Consider the following 25388-nt stretch of genomic DNA (forward strand, 5'->3'; position numbering starts at 1 on the left):
GTAGTCAGAGTTGCAGCGGACCTGCAGGTTTCTGGGAGTTTGTTCCAGATATTTGGAGCATAATAACTGAACGCTGCTTTACTATGTTTAGTTCTGACTCTGGGGACAGAAAGCTGACCAGTCCCTGAAGACCTGAGAGATCTGGATGGTTCATAATTTAGCAGGAGGTCAGAAATGTATTTTGGGCCTAAACCATTCAAAGCTTTATAAACCAGCAGCAGTATTTTTAAATATATTCTTTGACACACAGGAAGCCAGTGTAAAGACGTCAGAACAGGAGTGATGTGATCCACTTTCTTAGTGTTAGTGAGGACTCGAGCAGCAGCGTTCTGAATCAGCTGCAGCTTTCTAATAGATTTTTTAGTGAGACCTGTGAAGACACCATTGCAGTAGTCGAGTCTACTGAAGATAAAAGCATGGACAAGTTTTTCCAAATCCTGCTGTGACATTAGTCTTTTAATCCTAGATATGTTCTTTAGGTGATAGTAAGCTGATTTAGTAACTGTTTTAATGTGACTGTTGAAACTCAGGTCAGAGTCCATGACTACACCTACATTTCTGGCTTTATCTGTTGTTTTGAACATTGTAGACTGAAGCTCAGCGTTAACTTTTATACGTTCTGCCTTGGCTCCAAAAACCATTACCTCAGTTTTATCTTTGTTTAATTGGAGAAAGTTCTGACACATCCAGTCATTGATTTGTTCAATGCACTTACTCAGTGTTTGAATTGGAGCATAGTCTCCTGGTGAAATTGTTATGTAATTTTTGTGTCATCCGCATAGCTATGGTAACTTATTTTGTTGTTTTTCATTATCTGAGCCAGTGGTAGCATGTAGATGTTAAAGAGAAGAAGCCCCAAGATGGAGCCTTGAGGTACACTACATGTCATATTTGTCAACTCAGATATGTATTTACCTAAAGAAACAACGTTTTTTCTGTCCTTTAAGTAGGATTCAAACCAATTGTTCATTACTGAAGCATCTAGATTATTCTTTTTTAAGAGCAGTTTAATGACTGCAGTTTTCAGGGCCTGTGGAAAAATACCTGAGTGAAGAGATTTGTTTACTATATGAAGTAGATCTGAGGCCATGCAACGAAAAACATCTTTGAAAAATCCTGTTGGAATAATATCAAGGCAGCAGGAGGAGGATTTCAGAAGTTGAATAATGTTCTCTAGGTTTTTATCATTAATCTGATGGAATTGTGTCATGGTGTTTGAATTGATATTAGGTGGACATAGGGACAACACATTTGCTGTACCTGATGCAGAGGCACTGACTGCTTGTCTGATTTTCTGAATTTTGTCAGTGAAGAAAGAGGCAAAATCATTGCATGCCCTGGTGGATAGAAATTCAGAGGCTACTGACACTGGGGGGTTAGTTAGTCTGTCGACGGTAGCAAACAAGGCATGTGCATTGTTTTTGTTTTTGGTAATGATATCAGAGAAGAAAGACTGTCGTGCGTTTTTCAATTCCAAATTATAAAGGCCAAGTCTCTCTTTATAGATTTCAAAGTGAACCTGGAGATTTGTTTTTCGCCACCTACGTTCAGCTTTTCGACACTCTCTTTTTTCTGCTCTCACGTTCATGGCCTTTCTCCATGGAGATATTTTCTTCCCAGTCACTTCCTTTACCTTAGTTGGAGCAATGGCATCTATAACATTTTTAATTTTTGAATTAAAATGATCTACTAGCTCATTTACTGAGATGTTAGCAGGGGCAAGTGTGGAAGAAAAATTCTGAGTAAAAATGTCCCTAGTATTTTCAGTTAAATATCGCTTTGTGGTTACCTCGTTTTGAAAAATGTTGTGAACAGAAATAGAGCTCTCAAATAACACACAGCAATGATCAGAGAGTGCAACATCAAGGCAAGGCAGGCAAGGCAGGCAAGGCAAGGCAAGTTTATTTATATAGCACTTTTCAACACAAGGCAATTCAAAGTGCTTTACAAAAAATGAAAGTCATTCAGAAAAAGGCATTTAAAATCAGTCATTAAAAAGAAAAGCTAATAAAAGAAACATTAAAAGAAAAAATACATGGATAAAAGTTTTAGTGCAGTCTAAGATATGAATAGTTCAATTAAACATTAAAAGAAAAAGTACATGGATAAAAGTTACGGCCCGTACACACAGCAGCTTTTGGCGATTTGTCCACCGCTTCCAGCTCGTCTCCGCCCATTGACTTTGAATGGGGATGACGTCACTTTCCCTCGCTTGTCGCCGAACTGCATTGTGGGGGGGCGAGGCGAAGATTTCCAGGATTTCCAGGATGTTCAGGATTCCAAAGTTGAACAATGTTCAACTTTTGAGGCTGAGCTGGAAGCGACAGCCAATCAGATCCGTTTATGCAAATCTGACAGTTCAAGCGCTAGCCAATCAAACCGCATGCAAGCTGGGAGAGCCAGACCCGCAGTTAATTTCTATATTCCACAAAAATGGAGGAGAACTTAGTTATTGCGGTAGCAAATCACCCGGTTCTTTATGACCAGTCCCTATTTACTTATCGGGATACAAACCGGAGGAACCAGGCATGGAGGGAGGTGGCAGAGACAGTGGGTGAAACTGGTAGGTTTTCGCTTGTTTGGGGATTTTATATCCAGTTTACTTCGTTGCTAGTTTACTTCGTTGCTAGCAAGCATAGACAGTATCATTAGCCAGCATGGAATGTAGCATAAAATAGCACCATAAACATTAATCTCATAAATGTTCAAAATGTTAAAAAAATAAATGTTCATCATAGCCCTTCCTATTTGACAATAGTGTAGAAGAACCGGGTTTTTTTGCTTTGTATGTCGTGGGCGGGATATTTATGTGATATTCATGTGATTGGTTGTTGGTCGCGAAATCCCCAAGCTGTCAGACACGCCCAGCTCCAGGATTTTCAAGATTTGGTCAAAGCTGCTGTGTGGACACACCGTTACAGTGCAGTCTAAGATATTAATAGTTCAATTAAAAGCAGCGACAAAAAGAAAAGTCTTCAGCCTGGATTTAAAAGTCACCACAACCTTAGAGATATTCAGACCCTTTGAGATAATTAAGTCCAGGGTGTGCCCCTTATTGTGCGTGGGCTCCGTCACATGCTGAGTCAGTCCATAGTTATCAAGAACACAAAACAGTTCTTTAGCCCCTCTGTCCTGGGGGTTGTCAACATGGATGTTAAAATCACCAACAATGACTAGACGGTCAAAGTCAATATACACTATAGACAGCAGTTCAGTAAAGTCATCAAAAAAGCTTGCACAGTATTTGGGTGGTCTATAGATATTTAGGAACAGAGCTCGAGAGGAGCAAGAAGGAAAGTAGTATGGGAAATGTGCACAAAGGTCCATGACTCCATATGCCTTAATATAAGATGTTTTTGTAAGATATGTTAAGTAAGCAAGTTGCTGACACATTAGCCATATCTAAACACCCTAATATTATCAATTGGAACATAATACCTTAATTCACAGGTGGTGGGTAAAGAAGACTGATTAAAAGCCTCCTTACTCAAATCAGTGAGGCGGTAAAAAGATTTAACACATCAGCAGGCTACGTTAATTGTTCAGCTTAACCATGGAAAGAAATCTGATTAGCTGCAGAACACTAATTTTAAACATAATCTGGTGCTTTCCCTCACCTCTGACATAGAAAAATAACCAACCACATCCTGGTTCACGCACCCTGGCCATTTAGCCCTTCCTCATCTGTCATATTGTCACCAATGGTCCTCTGTTAACCTTCAAGGCATTGTCTGGTTTTACAGTGTTTGCCAAAAGCAAACATCTATCTCTCCATCAGGAAACATTTGGGTTTAAACGGAAAAGTGTCTCAAGTTTCAAACTCTCTTAGTGTTCCCCTCTGTGTTTGTGCATCTATCGTGGCCTTTTTTGTAGTCAAGATTTATTTTTCACACTTAATTTCCCATTAGGTCATAAATTGAAGGTCTGTTGGTGATTCCCAGAGTCAGAGCGTTCAGCTACCAAGCTGCCTTTCTCTGGAACCAATTAATTAATTAGGGAGGAAGACAGTGTCGAAAAATGTTGGGACACAGTGGACCTCCCTGATAAAAACAGAAAGTTTTGAAGACCATACTTTTGAATAAAGCCTATATTTAGAGGTGGTTTAAGATCACCCTGTTGTCCTACATTTAATGGTATTTTTTTCTGTTTTCTATGTATTTTTCTGTATTTTTACTCTCTTTCTGTTGTGTTTTATCTCGTTTATTTGTATTTCACGTTCTATCTTGTCTTTTTAACATTTCTTGTAATTTTATTTATCTTTTAACAATGTCATCTATGCTTTTTGATCTTTAAAGCCCAAACGTGTTTTGTGATATTGGGCTATATATAAATAAACTATGATTTGATTCGAAAGAGATTATTGGGAAACCATGAAATAGATTAATGTAACTGTAAATGCTTTATGATTTGCAGGATATCCGTGAATATGTGTGATCATTTCCAAGTTTCTCTTAATCATTAATCCTAATTTTTTATTTTTTTTTTGTTTCCTGGTTTGCCTTTGTGTGGTGTGATGGGTGGTTCGAGAGTTAGAGGCTGCATATAAAGCCATGTGTTGGGCTGTGGCTGCAGTTGCCCCTGGTCTCACCTGCTATCCTGCAGCCACAAAGCCACAGGCAGCATGGCCTCGCCGCGATGGATACTGGCAGTCTGCGTTTCTCTATTCTCAGGTACCAATTACTAATTTAATTATTTGAATATGCTCTAAATTTTCCAAGCAAAAAAAGTGTCAAGAAACAAGACTATTACTAAATCAAAAATATACAATATCACCACATTTCTTCAAAAGAAAAAGCATAAATAGCTACATGATAAGGATGTTTTATTATTTTAGATATTTGTTGTTTTTTTATGGTTGTTAACAATATCTATTTTGTCACATTTTACCAACTGGAGAAGGAAAAGTAAATCAGTCATCAGTGCCACATTGAGTGGTGAATTAAAAGAGGATATTATTGTACTTGATTACAAATTAGAGGTACTTAATTTGCCCCTTCTTTATATTTCTACTAATAAAATTAAAAAGCAATTACCTTTTACTCAGCTAAATTCTTTGAAAGCTTTAGTGACGAGTTACTTTATAAATGAATAATTTAGACACAAAGATTATGAACATATTTGAAAACGTTATGCACTATTGTAGATTAAACCTGGTACAGTACTTTCAATAAAGGACCTTTATGTAAAAAGTATTTAATCGTACCACATCTCTATTTTGAATTAGCATATTGTAACTAACCTGCTGTATCCATTTATTTGTGTTGAAATTAAATATTTCATTTTTTTAAATATATATTTTGACTTCCACCTTGACACCGTATTTCTCTCCTAGTGTTAGGCACCGGGGAATCGGTCACAACAACTGAAAGTCAGAAATGTGAGTATACATTTATTATTATTATTGGATCCCAATCAGTTAAAGGTGGGGTAGGTCATTTTGGAGAAACCAGCTCGAGTGGCTAGAATTTGAAATTACACAACCGGAAAATATCTGCCACTTCCTTACAGAGCCCCTCCTCCAATACACACGAAGCGCACATGACCAATCAGGGCACAAGATAAGTTTGTGCACAGATGGAAGGCTGACAGGCAGGTAGGCCATCCAGTTATTTTAGCTGGGCCGGCTAAAATGATTGGTCGTGCTTTTTACAGTACTACGGCTTCCACAGATGAATTTTTTTTATGGATTTTTTGTCAAAACTCTTAAGATATTCATTGCTATCGGGATGTTAAGAGCATTCCATGGAATATAACAAAAAGTGTATCTCGACCCGGTTTCTCAAACTTACCTACCCCACCTTTAATTATACATAAAACACCTTATTTGATTTGGTTTTTATACACTTGTATAGTGATAGTGAATTAGGTGGCTTTTTTATTTAGAATTGTTACTTAAAATCATCTTTTGTTATACAATATTACAAGAAAAGGAGCATTCACATTGTCTGTCATGTTAGAAGTACTACAACCTTTAGCAGGAGAAACACATTACATTTGGACAGTGATATTTTAAACCCTCCAGAAACATACAAGAAAAACTGAATGGACTTATTGCTTTATTATTGAGCTCCGTTAAGTCGTCGTTAATCAGTAACTTGTTCACAGACACTTGCAGGACTTTTGGCAGCGGCGTCGTCCAGCCTTTCAACGGTTCAAGTTTCTACGTTCGGTCCAACTGCATGTTCCTCCTCACCCACTTCACCCACCACCGGGTGGAGTGTGACATCACCACACGGCGAGAGGACGACGGGCTGCTGGTCCGAGTCGAGATCATCATCAACAAAGTCAGGACGGTTGTGCAGAATGGAAGCATCCTGGTGGAGGGGAAAAGGTTTGTGCCAAACCAAAACCCAGCCTGATCCTGTTTTAAGAAACTTCAGACTGTTTTGCCAAGGAAGAAATCATTCACTTAAATGGCTTTCATAATCAATCTTTACTGTGAGGTGACACTTTTATGCATTCCTAATGTTATTAATGTTAGTCAATTATTAGCTTTGACTTTGGGACTCTCGATTGTTAATAGTTTGTCTATTAAACAAATTGAGCCAATTGAATACCTAACTACTTTTATATATAAATCAATGAGGAAATAGGAATACATAACTTTCTCGTCAGTCAGGGGCACTGAAGCTGTCTAAGTCTAGTCTTAATTGTGTGGAACCTGTTTCCTGTATCTGTGCTGATATCTCTGTACATTCATTTGTTGACAGTGTTTCCCTTCCATACGACCACACCTACCAGCATATCTTTCAGTACGGCATCTACACCAAACTGAAGAGCTCACTGCTTCCTCTGTCCGTCACCTGGCACAATGTTCCCGGAGGAGTAGACACTCTGTGGGTGAGTTAATAACGTTCAGCATGATCCCATAATCCTTGTTGTGGATTATTCACATGTAGTTAAGGACTGCAGAACAATAACCTTACCCACTGAACCTTTATAAAAAACGTGTTGTTAAGGTGGAGTTGGAGCAGGAGCTAAGCACCGACATGACTGGACTGTGTGGAAAGCACACCACCCAAGGTATGTTGGTTAAAAGACAGAATTAATATACGTTTTTTAGCAGCAGTGCTTTTATTAGTAGCGGTATTTATAATGTTGTGGATATAAACTAGTTGTATACCGAATAAGTACATTAAGCTATATATCAAACGTTTAAATAAAGACAAAAAAACAAGTTAGACCACAGGTGTAAAATAAATGTTAATGTTAGTATTCTAATCATTATAATGTAGCTGATTAAACTAATGCACACATTTAGCTATTGCCAAACGTTGACGTTTTTATGCTTCGCTCTAAGAATTTACAATGTTCATGAAACCAGGAAACAAGCAGCAGTTGATCACAGAGAGCGAGCTCGCTGATGACACGTGTCAAACCCGAGATCCTTTCTCCGCTGTCAATCAAGTAAGTGAACTGTTGCAAGGTCATATAATACCAGACCCCGTCCTGGGGAGGCCCGCCCATACAGGATTATGGCCCTGCCTGGAGAAGTCAGCATTATTATTGTCGACCATAAATAAATAATAATAATGTTGTTTCAAGATCAGTGAAATTCACTGAAAAAGCACATATGTTACTTATATGCTAATAATTATACAGCAATAACTGTTGAGCCCATGCCACCTATTATTTTTAACCTTGATCCGGTCCTCTGAAATAAAATGGCCACCCCTGCATTTAGGTCTGCCTCAGTGTCTGACAATACCATAATATAAAATTGTTCCACATTGAAAGTGATTTCTCTCATAATACTTGTAGGCATGCAGGGAGTTCTTTTCCTACACCCTGGAATGTCTGCTAGCTCAGACGCCTCAATATATTCAACTCTGTGAGGAGAACATTTACAGCTGCGAAACGAGCAAATACATCAGCTGTGCTTTCTTCAAAGAAGTAGTCCAACAGTGTGGAGACAACAGCCATGTCTGGGACATTTGGAGAACGGTTACTCACTGTGGTAGGTGCTCTTCAAATCTAGATTTTGAAGTTCTTTAAATTTGGACACTTGATGATATTGCCTGTTTCTGTGTGTTTATGCAGATGAGCCCAGGTGTCCAGGGAATCTAGTTTATGTAGAACTGGGTGCAGCCTTTGTTCCCAGCTGCTCCAATCGGAACCCAACCTCCTCCAACCAGGAACTCACCAGCTCCTGTGTCTGCCCTCAGGGTGAGCTCTGTCTGACTTTAGGATGTAGCTCTTTACTTCTCATTAGCCTTTACAAGCCTAAAAGTTATACTCATTTGTGTTGTAGGTACGGTGCTCAATGATCACGAAGATAGCTACCAGTGTGTGAGTGTGTCCAGCTGCCAGTGTGTGTTTGCTGGTAAAAGCTACTCACCCGGAGACATACTTAGCACTAAGTGTCAGTCATGGTGAGTGGGTGGAAAACTGTTTTAAAACATACAAATGATCCATGAGTTGCACATTATCTGTCGTAAGTCTTTATTGATCAGCAGTATTTAGTATGCAATATATGGAGAAATAAATGACAAATATTTTTAGATATGCCTACACCCCCTTTTACAACTACTCTGATTCTGTATGTATCCTGTCCTGAATTTTCCTTTACCTCACATTTTAATAAAATCATCAAATAATTCTGTCATGAAGTAATATGATAATAATTCTGTCATAAAGAACTATTACGTTTTTACGGGTGTATTGTATTCTTTCAATTTACCTGCATTGTGCCATAAGCTTGACTAAAGCACCACTTGCAAGTTGTTTTTTCAAGTTTGTGTTTTATGCAATAAAGCTAAATCAATAAATGTATATCCATTAAGTATCAAAATGAGGTTATTTGGATAGTGTAGTGTAGTGATATCATCGGTCTGAAGTTTTTACTGTGAGTTTTTTTCTCGTGTTTTTCCACAGTACGTGTGTCGATGGGAAATGGCAATGCTCTGAAAACCTCTGCCCCACCAGATGTGTAATCGAAGGGCAGTTTGTGACATCATTTGATGCCAAAAAATACGTCCTGCCTGGTAAATGTACATATGTGGCTTCACAGGTAAATATTTCCCACTTCCCACAACATGTAACATTAACCCATGTTGTCTTTTTATGGTACTAACTTTGTTTTTATTTTCAAGGGTCTCTACTGGACAATAACAATAGAGTTTTCCAAAAAAGCACCCTCACTAAAAACTGTTATTCTTCAGCTTTTTCAGGTACTAGCACTCTTTAAAGTTGAATTTAAAATTACACAATCAAACAATCAATGAACACTGATGAACAGTCATTAAATATAAACACTCTTTCTTGGATTTGCAGGAAACATATACATTCTCTCAAAACAGGGTTCAAATTGGAGGGGAGACGATCACTGAACTTCATCAATCTGGTAAAATAAATTAGAAGAACAGTTGTCCATTTGATCTATTTAGGGTTCCCGTAATATGCCTGGTAACCTTGTTATTAATCCATAATGGCCTTGCTACCAAACCACTAATAACTTACCCCCCTCTGTCACCTGTCAGATCATGCTCTGGTTTTCTGGCAGTCCTCCATGTACGTCCAGGTCGACACATCCTTTGGTATGAAGATCCAAGTCCAAATGTCTCCTGAAATCCAGCTGTACATCACCCCGCCCAAAGACCACACTGGCATAATCTCAGGTTAGGATCTCAGTCTAAAAACAAGCCAAAATATATCACAATCTCCCAAAACCAAATACAAAAAAGACATCCTTTATCCTCTGTTTTGTTATCACATACCGCCTGTCTTCCAGGTCTCTGTGGCAACAACAACAACGACACCACAGATGACTTCACCACCAGCAGCGGGATCATCGAGAACTCTGCTCAGCCGTTCGCTCAGTCCTGGAGCGTGGGGGCTTGTGCAGTGAACATATACCCCTGCATCAACACTGATAATGGTACCAATTACAAATGAGATACATGTGCTTTTAAAATGTCGGAAACGTGTAGAAATCCACACACATGGTTTATTTGTTTACCTGAATTCTGCATTTTTTAGATTATAAGCTATTTTCAAAAGAAAATAGACATCAAGTTGTTACATTTTGATAGTAGAAGAATCAAATGTGCTTTTTTTATATTTTTACAGAGATTTTCGCTGATGAGAAATGCTCAGTGTTGAACATCCCCACTGGGATATTTGCTAAGTGCCATGGTCATATCCCTACTAATCACTACCACACGGTAAAGGGCCTTGTGCACAAATTAAATCCTTATTATCAACATTTAATGGTTGTCGCCTGTTGTTCTTACACTGATTCTTATGTCCAGGCTTGCATCAAACGAACATGTAACTGTGGCAGCAGCTTGTCTCAGTGCCTGTGTGTCTCTCTGGGTAGTTATGCCGAAGCCTGTGCCAGTCTGGGTGTTGTGATTGGTGACTGGAGGAAAGCTACCAACTGCAGTGAGTTGAGCTTTGATAAAAATACCATTTATTCCATCTGCATTCTCACATTTTATTTTACACAGTCCACTGAGAAGAGCCAATGTAGTATGTTCACGTTAAGTATGATTTCAACATCGTCTACACAACAGATGTTAATAAAATAAATGTAAATACACTTGCAACAACTTTTCACACTATGTTTATATTTTAGATTACTCTAACTTAATCTGGATGTTTCAAACTGTGCATTCTTTACATACTCCAAAGATACATATGTTTCTACTGTTGATATTTATATATTTACTGTTCATTTTTCATTTATTTTGATATTTTTTGCAATCCTTTGTTTACATGCTGCTTTGACAAACCCCATTCCTAATTTGGGATCAAAAAAGTATATTTGATCTAATTTAATCCAACTGTGAATGTAAAGACTTTACTGTAAAGACTTTACTTTACTTTAATGTAAAGGAAAATGTCACATATTCATATTAATAGTATTAAATCAGTGGTGTATGTAACGTTAATCTCACTGTTGTGTCGCAGCTTTGAACTGTCTAAAGAACCAGGAATTCTCATACGACACGCGAGCCTGCAAACACACATGCCGCTCCCTGTCGGGCCCGGACCCCCGATGCGGGCTGGACGATGCTCCGGTGGAGGGCTGCGGCTGTCCGGAGGGAACTCACCTGAACCAAGGAGACGTCTGCACCCGAAAGGCAGAGTGTGACTGTCACTACAACGGCGGGACGACCCCACCAGGGGCTGCTATTATCGATGGACGAAATTGGTGGGCATTTAAAACATAAATAACATTAATCATAACATTTTCACAATTGGTTGAGGCTTTATCAGAGCTGTTATAGTGTGCTCAGTAGTCTACATCTATGGTGTAAACATGCTTAATCAAAGTTATTATCATGTGTTTATTCCAGCCTCTGTGTAAATGGAGAGCTGAACTGTTCCCAGGATTGTGGTAAATATATATCTAATTTTGTTATATAATCATATTGAAATCCTACCTTTGTTATATGTGCGCCTTTCATTTTCATTCATTAGTAAAAAGTGTAACTTGACAGTGTGTGAATCTGCTTGAAACACAGGGTGCAGAAATGGAAAGGTTTGTGTGCATTGCAGCGAGTACCCTGTCGACACGGCTCAGAAAACCTGTGAGAGTCTCAGCAAACCAATGGTAGGTCAACAGATTATATCTTTATGTACAATGCTTGCTTATGTGTGTCTTATAATTTGTTCTAAATTTTTTCTGACTGATAACCTGTAAAAACTGTTGGACGTATTGTTTTGTGATGAGCATTTACAAAAATCAATGTCAGTGACTTGCATCCCATACATTTACCCTTCTTTTCTTTTGATGGGGCAAACTTTGAGCCAAAATATTTTGTATGTGATTACTAGGGTACCAATATGACCTGTGTGAGTGGCTGTTACTGCCCACATGACCAGTATGAGGATCACCGTGGACACTGTGTTTCTCTTGATAACTGCACCTGTGTGTACAGCGGCAAAGTATTCAGTGCAGGACAGCACGTCAGCACCAACTGTAAAACATGGTAACACTTGCTGCTTTTCTACTTATGCGTTTAAAAAATTGTTGTTCCTTCAAAAGCTAATCAAGCCATGATGCAGAGGGTGAATAAAAGGTTGTCATCACTCTGTGTTTCAGTGTCTGTGGTCAGGGTCAGTGGCTCTGCAGAGACGAGCCTTGCTCTGGGAAATGTCAGGTTTACGGCAACGGACACTACCAGACATTTGACTCCAACTGGTACCGCTTTGACGGACAATGTCAGTACACACTAGTAGAGGTGAGAACAAACACTGAAGATGGAATAGTATTTTCATGTGTCTTAGCTTTGTCGGCCTCTAATGCATCATCTGTCCATCATCCAAATACTTTAAGACATTTAAACAATATGTAGAACACAGTTTGCCTTATTCTTCAATAACAATATGTTTTTCTTCTGCATTTTATTCAGGATGGCTGTGGAGATGGAAACCGCACCTTCTCTGTCAGAGTGGAGAGCGTCCCCTGTTGTGATGAGGTGCTCACCTGCTCTCGCTCGATCGTCCTCAACCTGCAGGTGGATGGCTTTTTCCGTCATTTTTCTTTACTAAGACTTTAAGTTATTGTTCACCTCTTTATTATCCATCTGTATAAAGAACTAAACAAAAACTAAACACTAAGAACTGGCATTAAAGAAGGGGAACTACAGACCTAATATAATACAGAAGGAATGATATTCAGCGATAGTTGAAATAAATTAAGCGCAGACAGGAAATGAAATATCTGAGCTGAAACTAAATGTGATCATTTCAAATGTTAAATACAACAATAATCAATTAAACAACAGATTATTACAACCTTATATAATTCAGTTAACATAAATATGAATAATATGTTATTTAAGGCAATAAATGGTCGTGAAGCAGCAGTCTACATTTTCCAATACCATGAATTGTACCTGTGTTTTCATTAAAGGACAAAGTCACCCTGACACTGAGCGACATGAAGGTAACCAGACGCTACCATGAAGGCTGGACTCTGCAGGGAGACTCACTTTACTCCACACACACTGTCGGACTTTACATCATAATCTCTGTGCCGAGCAGAGGGATAACTCTCATCTGGGACAAACACACCCGCATCACTATAGAGCTGCAAGCACACTGGAGGGTGAGTGATTGTCACATTATCCAAAAAAAAAAGTATATTATGCACTGCTAAACTTAAGGTTAACATTGAATGTTTACTGATTCATATAACTAGCTCAAATGAACTGTAAAACTTAAGTGTACTTGAATTTGTAACCATTTTATTTGCAGAACCGAGTCTGTGGCCTCTGTGGAAATTTTGACTTCAATGAGATGAATGATCTACAGATAAGTGGCTCAGCAGGTAGACTGGTCCCTCTTTTTTGTAAATCACTTTTACTTTTGATGTTTGTCAGTCTAACATTAGAACAAAACTATTTTTTAGTGGTGTCCAGCCCCTTGGCATTTGGCAACAGCTGGAAAGTGGCCACCCCTCCCTGCTCCGATGTGACAACAGAGATATTTCCGTGTGAACGCAACTCCTACTGCGCAGCCTGGGCCCAGCGGCGCTGTATGATTCTCACAGGAGACACCTTCAGTGAATGCCACCTCAAAGTATGCATTTCACATATTTAGCATGACACCAGGATCAATAGCTGCAAACAGCAATACCTGTTCATGTCTTTAATTGCTATAGATTCAAATGTTTTGCAAGATAAAAAATATATTACTATTTAAAGTAATAGGGGGCGCCCTTTTATTAAAAACTCAACAGGTGGATCCAACTTCCTTCTACCATGCGTGTGTGCAAGAGTCCTGCTCCTGTGAGTTTGAAGGCAAGTTCCTGGGCTTCTGCACGGCCGTGGCAGCGTACGCAGAGGCCTGCAGCGACCACGATGTTTGTATAAATTGGAGAACACCTGATTTGTGTCGTAAGTAAAAATCATTTTTCACCCACAGGAATTTGAATTTTGTGTGCAATAGAACTGACACATAAATGTATCAAACTTTTTCTATCTAACTATCCATATGATGAAAGGTTTGTTAGATACTTTAATATTAGAAATGTGTAAAACTTTAACCTGTGATCATTTAAACCTTAGCGGTCTACTGTGACTACTACAATGAGCAGGGCCAGTGTAGCTGGCACTATGAAGCCTGTGGAAAGATGCTAACCTGCGGCAAAGACAACTACATCACTCACAAACTGGAAGGTAACAGGACTCATAATAGTATTCAAATATAACAGCTTAACACAATTCTTAATCATGTGATTTCTGAATCTTACTTATTTGTTCTTATTCAGGCATATTGCAAACAAATCCCGCCTCACAATTAATATATCTATTGAATGATTTTTTTGCGCCTATAAAATAAAAATGATGTGTATTTTCCAAAAAAAGGCTGCTACCCCAGATGTTCAAAGGAGGAGCCATACTTTGATGAAAATACTGGTGAATGCACTAAATTGAGAAATTGCACCTGTGACTTTAATGACACCATCCTTCAGCCCAGGGCAGTGGTGATGATACAGTCTGTTGAGTGGTAAGTTGGAACATTCTTAATATAAATATAGTATGTTCAAATATGTAAATGTTCAAGATAAACATAATATGAAACATTGTGCACTTTTCATAACTCATTGCATTGATAACTGGATTTTTCTAACTCTTTAACATTGTGTTTGTCAGCCGCTGTGAAAATGGGAAAATGAATTGCCGTAAGTATCAATTAAAGTAATTCACCATTAAATGTATTATTTAATTTGTCAATGAACTGTTATTAAAGGTGGGGTAGGTAAGTTTGAGAAACCGGCTCGAGATACACTTTTTGTTATATTCCATGGAATGCTCTTAACATCCCGATAGCAATGAATATCTTGAGTGCTTTGACAAAAAATCCATAAAAAAATGTCATCTGTGGAAGCCGTAGTACTGTAAAAAGCACGACCAATCATTTTAGCCAGCCCGGCTGAAATAACTGGATGGCCTACCTGCCTGTCAGCCTTCCATCTGTGCACAAACTTATCTCGTGCCCTCATTGGTCATGTGCGCGTTTGTGTGTTGGAGGAGGGGCTCTGTAAGGAAGGGGCAGATTTTTTTCCGGCTGTGTATTTTCAAATTCTAGCGCACTCGAGCTGGTTTCTCCAAAATTACCTACCCCACCTTTAAAAGGAAAAATGTTTTTGTAGCAATCAGTTTTCTCGAAGATTTAAATTACAGTAAATTCAACTTTACAGAAACAAAACACCAGACCCCAATTCCACCTCTTTTACCAACAGCACCTCCACCCACCACACCTGCCACCACACCTGCCACCACACCTGCCACCACCACCGCTTCAATTACAACTGAAACAACTGTGTTTTCCACCACCATTACTACACCACCAACTACAGCAGTCTTAATTACGACTGAATCATCATCAACAACACCCCGCAGCACCTCCTCACCAATGACAACCACTACCAATGTCTCAACTACCACTGGAGATTGGTCAACCTTGCTTTCCACCACTGCTACACCAACAACTACAACTGTCTTAACTACAGATGAAACATCATCAACAATGCTCCCCACTACCGCTACACCATTAACCACAACGGCACATACTACCAATGACACAACTGTATATCCTACTACCACTACACAAACAACTACAACTGACTTAACTACAGCTGTCATATCCTCAACAACACCCTCCACCACCTCTACACCAATGACAACTACTGCTAATGTCTCAACTACTCCTGGAAATTGGTCAACTATGAATCCTTCAACAATTACTACACCAAAAACTACAATTGACTTAACTACTGCTGAAACTTCATCAACAGTGCTCCCCACCACCTCTACACCAATTATGACCACTACCAATGTCTCAACTACTCCTGGAAATTGGTCAACTATGAATCCTTCCACCATTACTACAACCACAACTGCCTCAACTACAGCTGATACATCAACAACGCCCCCCACTACTTCTACTCTGATTACAGATGTCTCAACTACTACTGGAGCTAAGTCCACCATGTTTCCCACCACCTCTACACCAATAACCACAACTGCCTATGCTACCAATGAAACAACTGTATATCCTACCACGATTAAGCCAACAACCACAACTGCCATAACAACTGCTGAAACATCATCAACAATGCCAAATATTTCTTCTACACCAATGACAGCCATTACCAATGTCTCAACTACTACTGGAGATTGGTCAACCACCTCGACACCAATAACCACAACTGCATTTACTAATAATGAAACAACTGTGTATCCTGCGACTACTACACTGATGACTACAACATCTGTAACATCTTCAACAATGCCCCCCACCACCTCTACACAAATCCTAACCATTACGAATGTTTCAACAACTGTTGGAAATTGGTCAACTGTGCCTTCCACCTCTACCCCAACATCTACAACTGCCTATACTACCAATGAAACAACTGTGGATCCTGAAACTACTCTACCAATAACAACAACAACTGCCCTAACTACTGCTGAAACATCAACAACTGTGCTTTCCACCACTTCTACACCAATAATAACAACTGCCCTAACTACTGCTGAAACATCATCAACAACAACAACAACTGTGCTTTCCACTACCTCTACACCATTAACCACAACGGCACATACTACCAATGACACAACTGTATATCCTACTACCACTACACAAACAACTACAACTGACTTAACTACAGCTGTCATATCCTCAACAACACCCTCCACCACCTCTACACCAATGACAACTACTGCTAATGTCTCAACTACTCCTGGAAATTGGTCAACTATGAATCCTTCAACAATTACTACACCAAAAACTACAATTGACTTAACTACTGAAACTTCATCAACAGTGCTCCCCACCACCTCTACACCAATTATGACCACTACCAATGTCTCAACTACTCCTGGAAATTGGTCAACTATGAATCCTTCCACCATTACTACAACCACAACTGCCTCAACTACAGCTGATACATCAACAACGCCCCCCCACTACTTCTACTCTGATTACAGATGTCTCAACTACTACTGGAGCTAAGTCCACCATGTTTCCCACCACCTCTACACCAATAACCACAACTGCCTATGCTACCAATGAAACAACTGTATATCCTACCACGATCAAGCCAACAACCACAACTGCCATAGCAACTGCTGAAACATCATCAACAACAACAACAACAACTGTGCTTTCCACTACTTCTACACCAATATCCGCAACTGACTATACTACGAATGACACAACTCTATCTCATAGTACCACTACACTAACTACTACAATTGACTTAACTACAGCTGTCACATCCTCAACAACACCCTCCACCACCTCTACACCAATGACAACTACTGCTAATGTCTCAACTACTCCTGGAAATTGGTCAACTATGAATCCTTCAACAATTACTACACCAAAAACTACAATTGACTTAACTACTGCTGAAACTTCATCAACAGTGCTCCCCACCACCTCTACACCAATTATGACCACTACCAATGTCTCAACTACTCCTGGAAATTGGTCAACTATGAATCCTTCCACCATTACTACAACCACAACTGCCTCAACTACAGCTGATACATCAACAACGCCCCCCACTACTTCTACTCTGATTACAGATGTCTCAACTACTACTGGAGCTAAGTCCACCATGTTTCCCACCACCTCTACACCAATAACCACAACTGCCTATGCTACCAATGAAACAACTGTATATCCTACCACGATCAAGCCAACAACCACAACTGCCATAGCAACTGCTGAAACATCATCAACAACAACAACAACAACAACTGTGCTTTCCACTACTTCTACACCAATATCCGCAACTGACTATACTACGAATGACACAACTCTATCTCATAGTACCACTACACTAACTACTACAATTGACTTAACTACAGCTGTCACATCCTCAACAACACCCTCCACCACCTCTACACCAATGACAACTACTGCTAATGTCTCAACTACTCCTGGAAATGGGTCAACTATGAATCCTTCAACAATTACTACACCAAAAACTACAACTGACTTAACTACTGCTGAAAATTCATCAACAGTGCCCCCCACCATATCTACACCAATTATGACCACTACCAATGTCTCAACTACTCCTGGAAATTGGTCAACTATGAATCCTTCCACCATTACTACAACCACAACTGCCTCAACTACAGCTGAAACATCAACAACGCCCCCCACTACTTCTACTCTGATTACAGATGTCTCAACTACTACTGGAGCTAAGTCCACCACCTCCACACCAATAACCACAACTGCCTATGCTACCGATGAAACAACAGTATATCCTACCACGATTAAGCCAACAACCACAACAGCCCTAACAACTGCTGAAACATCATCAACAATGCCAACGATTTATTCTACACCAATGACGGCCATTACCAATGTCACAACTACTACTGGAGCTTGGTCAACTCCAGGTATATGTCAAGTATTTGTTGCATATTTCTCTCTTTTTATCAGTTAACTAAGCAGTCAGATTCTTAAATTACCCCAACTGTGTTTTATCAATTTCTAAATGCACTGTCTTTTAATGTTTTGTGTTTATCAAACCACCAGTGTGTGAGTGTAAAGACCTGAAGAGGAAACTAAGCTGGGGTTGCGGCGAGATGTGGACAGAGGACTGCTACGATAAGAGCTGTAGGGAGGGGAAGATAGAGTTGACTCCAGTGGTTTGTCCAGAGTCTTCAAGGCCTAAATGCCCCAGAGACCAGGCCACACAAGTCTGGGATGGATGCTGTGAAACATGGAAGTGTGACTGTAAGTTGTCTGTCTCTTCCATTGTTATTTTCTCTAAATCAGCATCAAGACATTTAGCTCCCAATTCCTTTGGTTCATCCAGACTGATGTCCATCTGTCTTTATAACAAAATGCCTAGTGAGGCTGTATTCAAGGAATTATAAATGCTTAAGTCAGGATGCTATCATACTCCTACAAGCTTAACATACTAACATTTAGCAATTTCTGTTTCCTATGGTTACTATCTTTCTTTAAAATGCTAACTTTTACTTACTAGTACTGAACCAGAGTACAGGTAAGACTGGACATTTTTCCCAGGTTTTTGGTTATTATACCCCCAAGATTATTACAATAAAATTGCAGTCCATTTAATAGTTGTTGAAATGTTTTAGTCTGGACCAAAGCCGTGAATTGATGTGCCAAAAATGCCATCCCTAGAGCCATATGGGGCTTATTTTGAGAAAAAAATATTAAAATCCCATATTATGTTCCCTAGGTCGCTGTGAGCTGTATGGGGATCCCCACTACATTTCTTTCCAAGGAGTAACCTTTGATTTCCTGGACGAATGCACCTACCTTCTTGTTGAGGAGCAGTCAATACATTATAATCTGACCATTGCTGTGGACAACTTTGTCTGTGTGGAAGGCCTCCATGGCTCGTGTGCTAGAGGCATCATCCTGAAATATCAGAACAGTACAGCTACACTCAGTATCCTTCCAGATATGTTTCAAGTACAGGTAGGATATATTTTTATTTATTTATAGTACGACATTTGACCATGAACCCTTATAAAATATATTGACGATAAAGCTACAAGGATGCTGATAATCTGCCATTCCCTTTTTAATAAGAGAGGTTGTTTGATTTGGATCTTATGTGCACTAGGCCACTCTGAACAACGTGACCATACAGCCGCCATATGAGGAGCCTGGGTGGAGGTTTGAGACCACCGGATATGTAGTGTCAATCTTCCTCCCAGACCTGCGCTCTTATGTCTCCCTCACTCCGTCTTACACCCTGGTGGTCAGTCTGGCCATGGAGCATTTCCTCAACAATACCCAGGGACAATGTGGTGGGTAATGGATTGAAAGGGAGTGGTTAAGTGCTTATGAGAACCATAGATATGTGCTAACATGGCTAAAAGCTATACACAGTGTGTTTATGTTAATTCCCACCTCTTCATCTTCTCCAGGAGTGTGTGGTGTTGGATCATGTGTCCGTAAAGGAGGGCAGATCGAGGATGACAGCTGCTGTAGTAAGACGGCCAATGACTGGGTGTACCACGACCCCCTCAAGCCCGCCTGTGCTTCTGCCCCCAGAGACGTACCTTGTATCTCACCCACTACAGTACCCACAAGCCCACCCCCTACCCCCTGCCCTGCTAGCCCACTATGTGAGCTGCTACAACACCCGTAAGCTCAACATACTAACACACACAGTCGTATACACTCATCAGCACGTTTCTTTGTGTGCTAAACACCTATTGTCACTTGTACCAGTGTTGTATATATGCTATACCATCCTGGGCTGACTGTCTTTCTGTGTATGTCGTGACATTATATTACATATTAAAAATGTAATCTGTTCTGTTTCCCCAGAGTATTTTCAAATTGCACACCGTCTGTGGATCTGGACCTTAAAATGAAGAACTGCAAGTTTGATTCATGCAGGAGTGGTCCATGCCCTTCACTAGAGCAAGCTGCTCAGGAATGCAATACGGTGGATGTGTGTATTGACTGGAGAAGCCTGACCAATGGGACCTGTGGTATGTATCTTTTAACCTTTTTCTTATACTGTAAAGCAATACCAGTCAGTATAGGGACCTTATATATTTGTAGAGTAGACCTGACTGTAATGATGTTTTGATTAAAAGTGCCAATGATGTATTCAGGGACACTAACATTAATAACTTCATTTCTTCTGTTCATGTTTCAGATGTGCCTTGTGATGCGGGATTGGTTTACAGAGAATGTGAAAAGAAGCCGGATGGATTCTGCCATGGAGGGTTTGTTTAGTTTACTCTAAAGGGGCCCTGTTATGTTTTGGGGGGTTTCCCTTTCCTGTAGTGTGTTACAAAGGTTTTTTGCATTTAAAGGTCTGCAAAGGTTCCCTCCAGAGTGAGTTTCTCTCCCACACACCCTGCCTGAAACGCCTGAGAAAAATAAAGGACTTTTTCAAACATTAAAGTAAACATGTCACAGTAGAGGCACAAAATACAAATATTAACTTGAAATTTAACTTAAAGGTAGGGTAGGTAATTCACTTCAGAAACACTTTTTGTTATATTCCATGGAATGCTCTTAACATCCCGATAGCAATGAATATATTCAATGCTTTGACAATAAATACATACAAATAATTCTGTGGAAGGCGTGGTGCTGTGAAAAGCACGACCAATTATTTTCACTGGCCCGGCTAAAATAACTGGATGGCCTACCTCCCTGTCAGCCTTCCATCTGTGCACAAACTTATCTCGTTCCCTCATTGGTCATGTGCGTGTTCGTGTGTGTTGGAGGAGGGGCTCTGTAAGGAAGTCTGAAGGAAGGGGCAGGTTTTTTCCGGCTGCGTACTTTCAAATTCTAGCACACTTGAGCTGGTTTCTCCATTCTTAACTACCCTACCTTTAATAAGGCCCCTTTCACCAAATAACATCCTTACACTTGTTGTGACTTTTATATCTCTTCTATTTGTTTCAATCCTGCCGATATTTCCACTATTTATATTTCTCTTCTGGTTTTACAGAGCACATTATCGAGGTGATACCACTGAGAACTACATTGGAGGCTGTTTTTGTCCCAGTGGCCAATCCAGAGCAGGAAATCATTCATCCACCTGTGTGTCCGACTGCCGCTGTGAGTACACTGACCTATAAGGCTGACCGTCACACCTAGATGTTTTTGTTGTCATAACTACTGATAATGTAGATTTTCTCTTCCACCAGATTGTACAGGACCACTTGGTGAGCCTAAAATGGTGAGTTTCTTTGTCTCAACAGTGCGTAAAAAGTAGTATCTCTGACTTTAGATCGAATTCTACATCTAAAAAGTATTCCTCCACCTGTCTTGCAGCCTGGTGAGGTGTGGCGGTCCGGCTGTAGCTGGTGCAAATGTAACAAGCAGACTGTCACAGAGGAGTGTGATCTCAATCCTCCTGTTTCAGCTCCCCTCTGTAGCAGCACTGCTGTACTGGTGAACAGATCTTGCTGCAGTGATCAGATTTGCGGTAAGCACTGGCACGGAATTTATTAGATTTTACTTATGTTAAAAACAAATAACACACTTTAACTTATTTTTTCAGTTGAGAAGACATGCAGTTATCAGGGAAAAACATACAAGGTTTGTTGCGTCTTATCTTACATGCTCTATATGACAAAGAAAAGTGTTTATTCTGTATTTTAGATTGAAATGAATTATGTCTTCTCATGGTTCATCTCTTTGTGTGTAGATGGGAGACAGATGGAGGGATGCCGCCCATCCCTGCACGTCATTTAGTTGCAGCAAGGATGGAATTCAGACTGTGACTCAAGTCTGTCCTACAGAAGAGTGTCAGGAGGTACTACACACACCCTGTAATGTGCCTTAAACTCATCATTTTACAAGCCTTATTCCAAGTAGCAACTTAGGTATTACTGGAATTTCCACAGGCTAAACCATTATTTTACAGTAACAAAAATACAAGTTTTTCATTAACATTTATTGATTGTAGAAAGCAAGCATTGTTTTCTCACAAAAGATAAATAAAAAAGGTTTTCTTCTTACTTTTAAGTAGTACATGAGATACCAGAGTGCTTAGAAATGCATACAAAATCTAAATGGACTAAAAGAGCTTGTTTACCCAAAAAGTGCAAGGAGAGTATCCCATAGACACCTCAGCAGAGGTCTGGGCTAAGCCTCAAATGTCCTTAAATCCTTGAATCACCCCCGGGTCATATAAATTAATTATTTGCTTTTTAATGTTTATGAATTTGACTTGATAAAAACACATTTGTTATTTAATGGCCCCTGGCTTTCTGTCACCTGCAAATGTGGCCCATGGGTTTACCAAGTGAAAAGAGATTAAACATTTGGAATAAAGAAGCTGATTTAAGCCATTAAGTGATTCAATATAAGTAGAACCACCGCCATTTAACCTTGAGCTGTTGTGATGTATTCACCAGGAGGACAGGATTTGGGACGACCAGCACTGCTGCTTTACATGTAAGTTCAGTGAAACTCAAAAAAAGATGGAAGTCATTTATAATTTAACTCTCTTGCAGTGTGTAATCACTTTTAAGTTAAGTGATGTGATACTTTCCTGCAATCAAAACTTGATTAATAGGATGTATCTTCAACTTTTGGTTAACTTATTTTGCCTTCAGGTAACCAGAACTGTGCTCCGAACATGACCAGCCTTAACCTAACAGTAGACAGCTGTGTTGCCGTCATACAGATGCCTGTGTGTCAGGGCCAATGTGATTCGGAGCCCAGGTAAGAGTTAATATACTTGTCACTGATGAATAGCCAGTGCAGTGGCCATTTAATAAATGTACATTGTTCTAGCTCACAAAACAGATATAAAATCTATATATAAATACAAAATTATGCTCTTACTACAGTATATAGTTTAAGAGCACCAACACCATATGCTTTGTAATATATCATACTTTTTAACATTGTAATTCTGCTAGTAAGTCCCCATTTAAAAAAAAAAGGTAACAGTGATCAGATTTCGTCTTTTTTTTATATAAATGTTAAGGAAATATAGTTACCATTTTTAGTATTCTCATTCATTATCCTGTTACATGTAATCCATGAGTCCCCAAGCATGCAAATAGAAACACTTATGACAGCCAATCAACACATTCCTAGGTTTTTCTTCATTTTTTCCTCCAGTCCTCTGTGTAATCAACTCTTTCTCTCTCCGTCTTACTTACTCCCTCCACCTGTCCCACTCTCCCCCCTTTGCTTTTTGTTCCTCCACACACAGGGTGGTGTTACACAATGACCTGCAGGTGGAGCAGCAGAGCTCCTGCTGTGTGGAGAGACTCTCTGAGAGGAGATCAGTGACCCTACAGTGCTCTGATCTCACGACCAGGAGCTATAACTACATGCACATCACCAGCTGTGAGTGCAGATACTGTATTGTAGTACTGTAGTACTGTACTAAAGCATACTTTTGAGGGGCTCTTCATTCGTGCTACTTCATACTTATATACCACTAGAATTCAGAGGCAAATTCTATATGATTCACTCTATCCATTTACTTGATAACTTTAATTTAGTTAGAAGATTCAGATTTATAAAACGAAATATAATTAACAAATAAGGTTTTATGTTTTATTTTATGATAAACTTTATTGAACCCTTAATGAAACTCACAATCTACCTGTCAGTAGATATACTGTCCTCCTTTATCATTTGCATTATTAAAGTGATGATCACATCAATGTATCATTCTTTGTAATCCAATTATATGGTATTTTATTTGTTTTAATTGAAGTACATATTGAAGCTCGTACTTTTGTATTTAACCCTCCTGTTGTCTTCGGGTCAAATCTGACCGATTTACTACTTTCATCAATCATAACTTTTTTGTTTTTACATTCGATTGCATTAAGACTTTATGATATCCTTCACAGTAGACATCTGAACATATACAATTGCTGATCACCACTTTCATTGAATTGTGGATGATTTAGTCAACTTTGTAACACCCATGGTGTTCCCGGTCAAAAATGACCGCCATAAAGAAAAGGAATTAGTAACCATCCGGATCAGATAAAACTCAGATAAAACACACACACACACACACACACACACACACACACACACACACACACACACACACACACACACACACACACACACTACACACACACACACACACACACACACACACACACACACACACACACACACACAGAACAATTTGATCGGTCAAATTTGACCGCGAACACCAAAGTAAGGGGGGGGAAACAAAGACAATAGGAGGGTTAAATGCAGTACTTTTACTTATAGTAAGAGTATCTTTACACTGTGGTATTGCTAACTCAGATAAAGAGTTATTTGTCCACCACTGAACATACTGCACCAAAAATGACTGACAGCACAGACTGGACAGCATTTCTGTTATATACTTAATATTCAACATATAATGAAATAAAATGTAATGGCTTATTCGTTTTTTTCTTTTTCAAAGCATAACTGAATCATTTTTCCATCAAATAAACTCCTTGACTAATCATCTAAGTATGTGGTATGTTTTTTCTTTTGGGCAAAATCAAAGCATTAAACTAAACTTCAATGTACACTTTGTCACCTGTAATATGAGATTGTAGCAGATTAAATAATTAATAAGTAAGCATCTTGTGTAACAGGTGGAGGAGGGTCATTGCATCCCACTTCCTCTTTCAAGATGATCAGTTTAATTTTTAAAGAACAGGATTTCACATATCATTAAACAACTTGTCTGGGCACGGCCTAGTATTGGTAAAAGACAGGGAAAACGTCGAGACATTTTAGAGATTTTAGCCTTTGCAGACCATTTACATGCACACAAACCGATAGTTACGGCTGTAACTACAGTTCTATGAGTCCCGGATGACCGCCAGAGGCGGTGCTTTAGCACTGGATATGTCCATCGCATGAATGCGCAGTTCGAGTACCTAATAACAACAAAGTCACCTGTGACCCACGTGACTACGGCTACA

General features: G+C 39.4%; 1 protein-coding gene across 1 annotated transcript; it reads left to right on the forward strand.

The window, feature by feature from the left end:
- Nucleotides 1-4536: 4536 nt before the first annotated feature.
- LOC117558293 (mucin-2-like) lies at nt 4537-24129 on the forward strand. The gene is made up of 45 exons (XM_034234368.1): nt 4537-4670; nt 5333-5377; nt 6106-6331; nt 6711-6840; nt 6960-7023; nt 7325-7407; nt 7762-7957; nt 8041-8166; nt 8252-8372; nt 8875-9010; nt 9093-9170; nt 9274-9343; nt 9480-9617; nt 9731-9877; nt 10069-10163; nt 10251-10383; nt 10912-11155; nt 11301-11341; nt 11469-11557; nt 11782-11936; nt 12050-12188; nt 12360-12464; nt 12863-13057; nt 13207-13279; nt 13361-13530; nt 13691-13847; nt 14019-14129; nt 14319-14460; nt 14607-14635; nt 15197-16951; nt 17007-18380; nt 18520-18720; nt 19196-19437; nt 19586-19772; nt 19893-20112; nt 20299-20465; nt 20636-20705; nt 21443-21552; nt 21642-21673; nt 21769-21922; nt 21998-22035; nt 22145-22252; nt 22857-22896; nt 23058-23166; nt 23666-24129. The coding sequence occupies exons 1-45, from the start codon at nt 4622-4624 to the stop codon at nt 23832-23834; spliced, it is 8463 nt and encodes a 2820-aa protein (XP_034090259.1). The 5' UTR covers nt 4537-4621; the 3' UTR covers nt 23835-24129.
- The last annotated feature ends 1259 nt before the right edge of the window (nt 24130-25388 follow it).

The sequence above is a fragment of the Gymnodraco acuticeps genome, unplaced genomic scaffold (genome assembly GCF_902827175.1).
Source record: "Gymnodraco acuticeps unplaced genomic scaffold, fGymAcu1.1, whole genome shotgun sequence".
Taxonomy (NCBI): Eukaryota; Metazoa; Chordata; class Actinopteri; order Perciformes; family Bathydraconidae; genus Gymnodraco; species Gymnodraco acuticeps.

Coding starts and splice junctions, on each gene's coding strand:
- LOC117558293 (XM_034234368.1), top strand. CDS start 4,622: ATGGCCTCGCCGCGATGGATACTGGCAGTCTGCGTTTCTCTATTCTCA. Junction 9,618..9,730: donor CCACACTGGCATAATCTCAG/GTTAGGATCTCA, acceptor CCTGTCTTCCAG/GTCTCTGTGGCAACAACAAC. Junction 11,156..11,300: donor ATTATCGATGGACGAAATTG/GTGGGCATTTAA, acceptor TGTTTATTCCAG/CCTCTGTGTAAATGGAGAGC.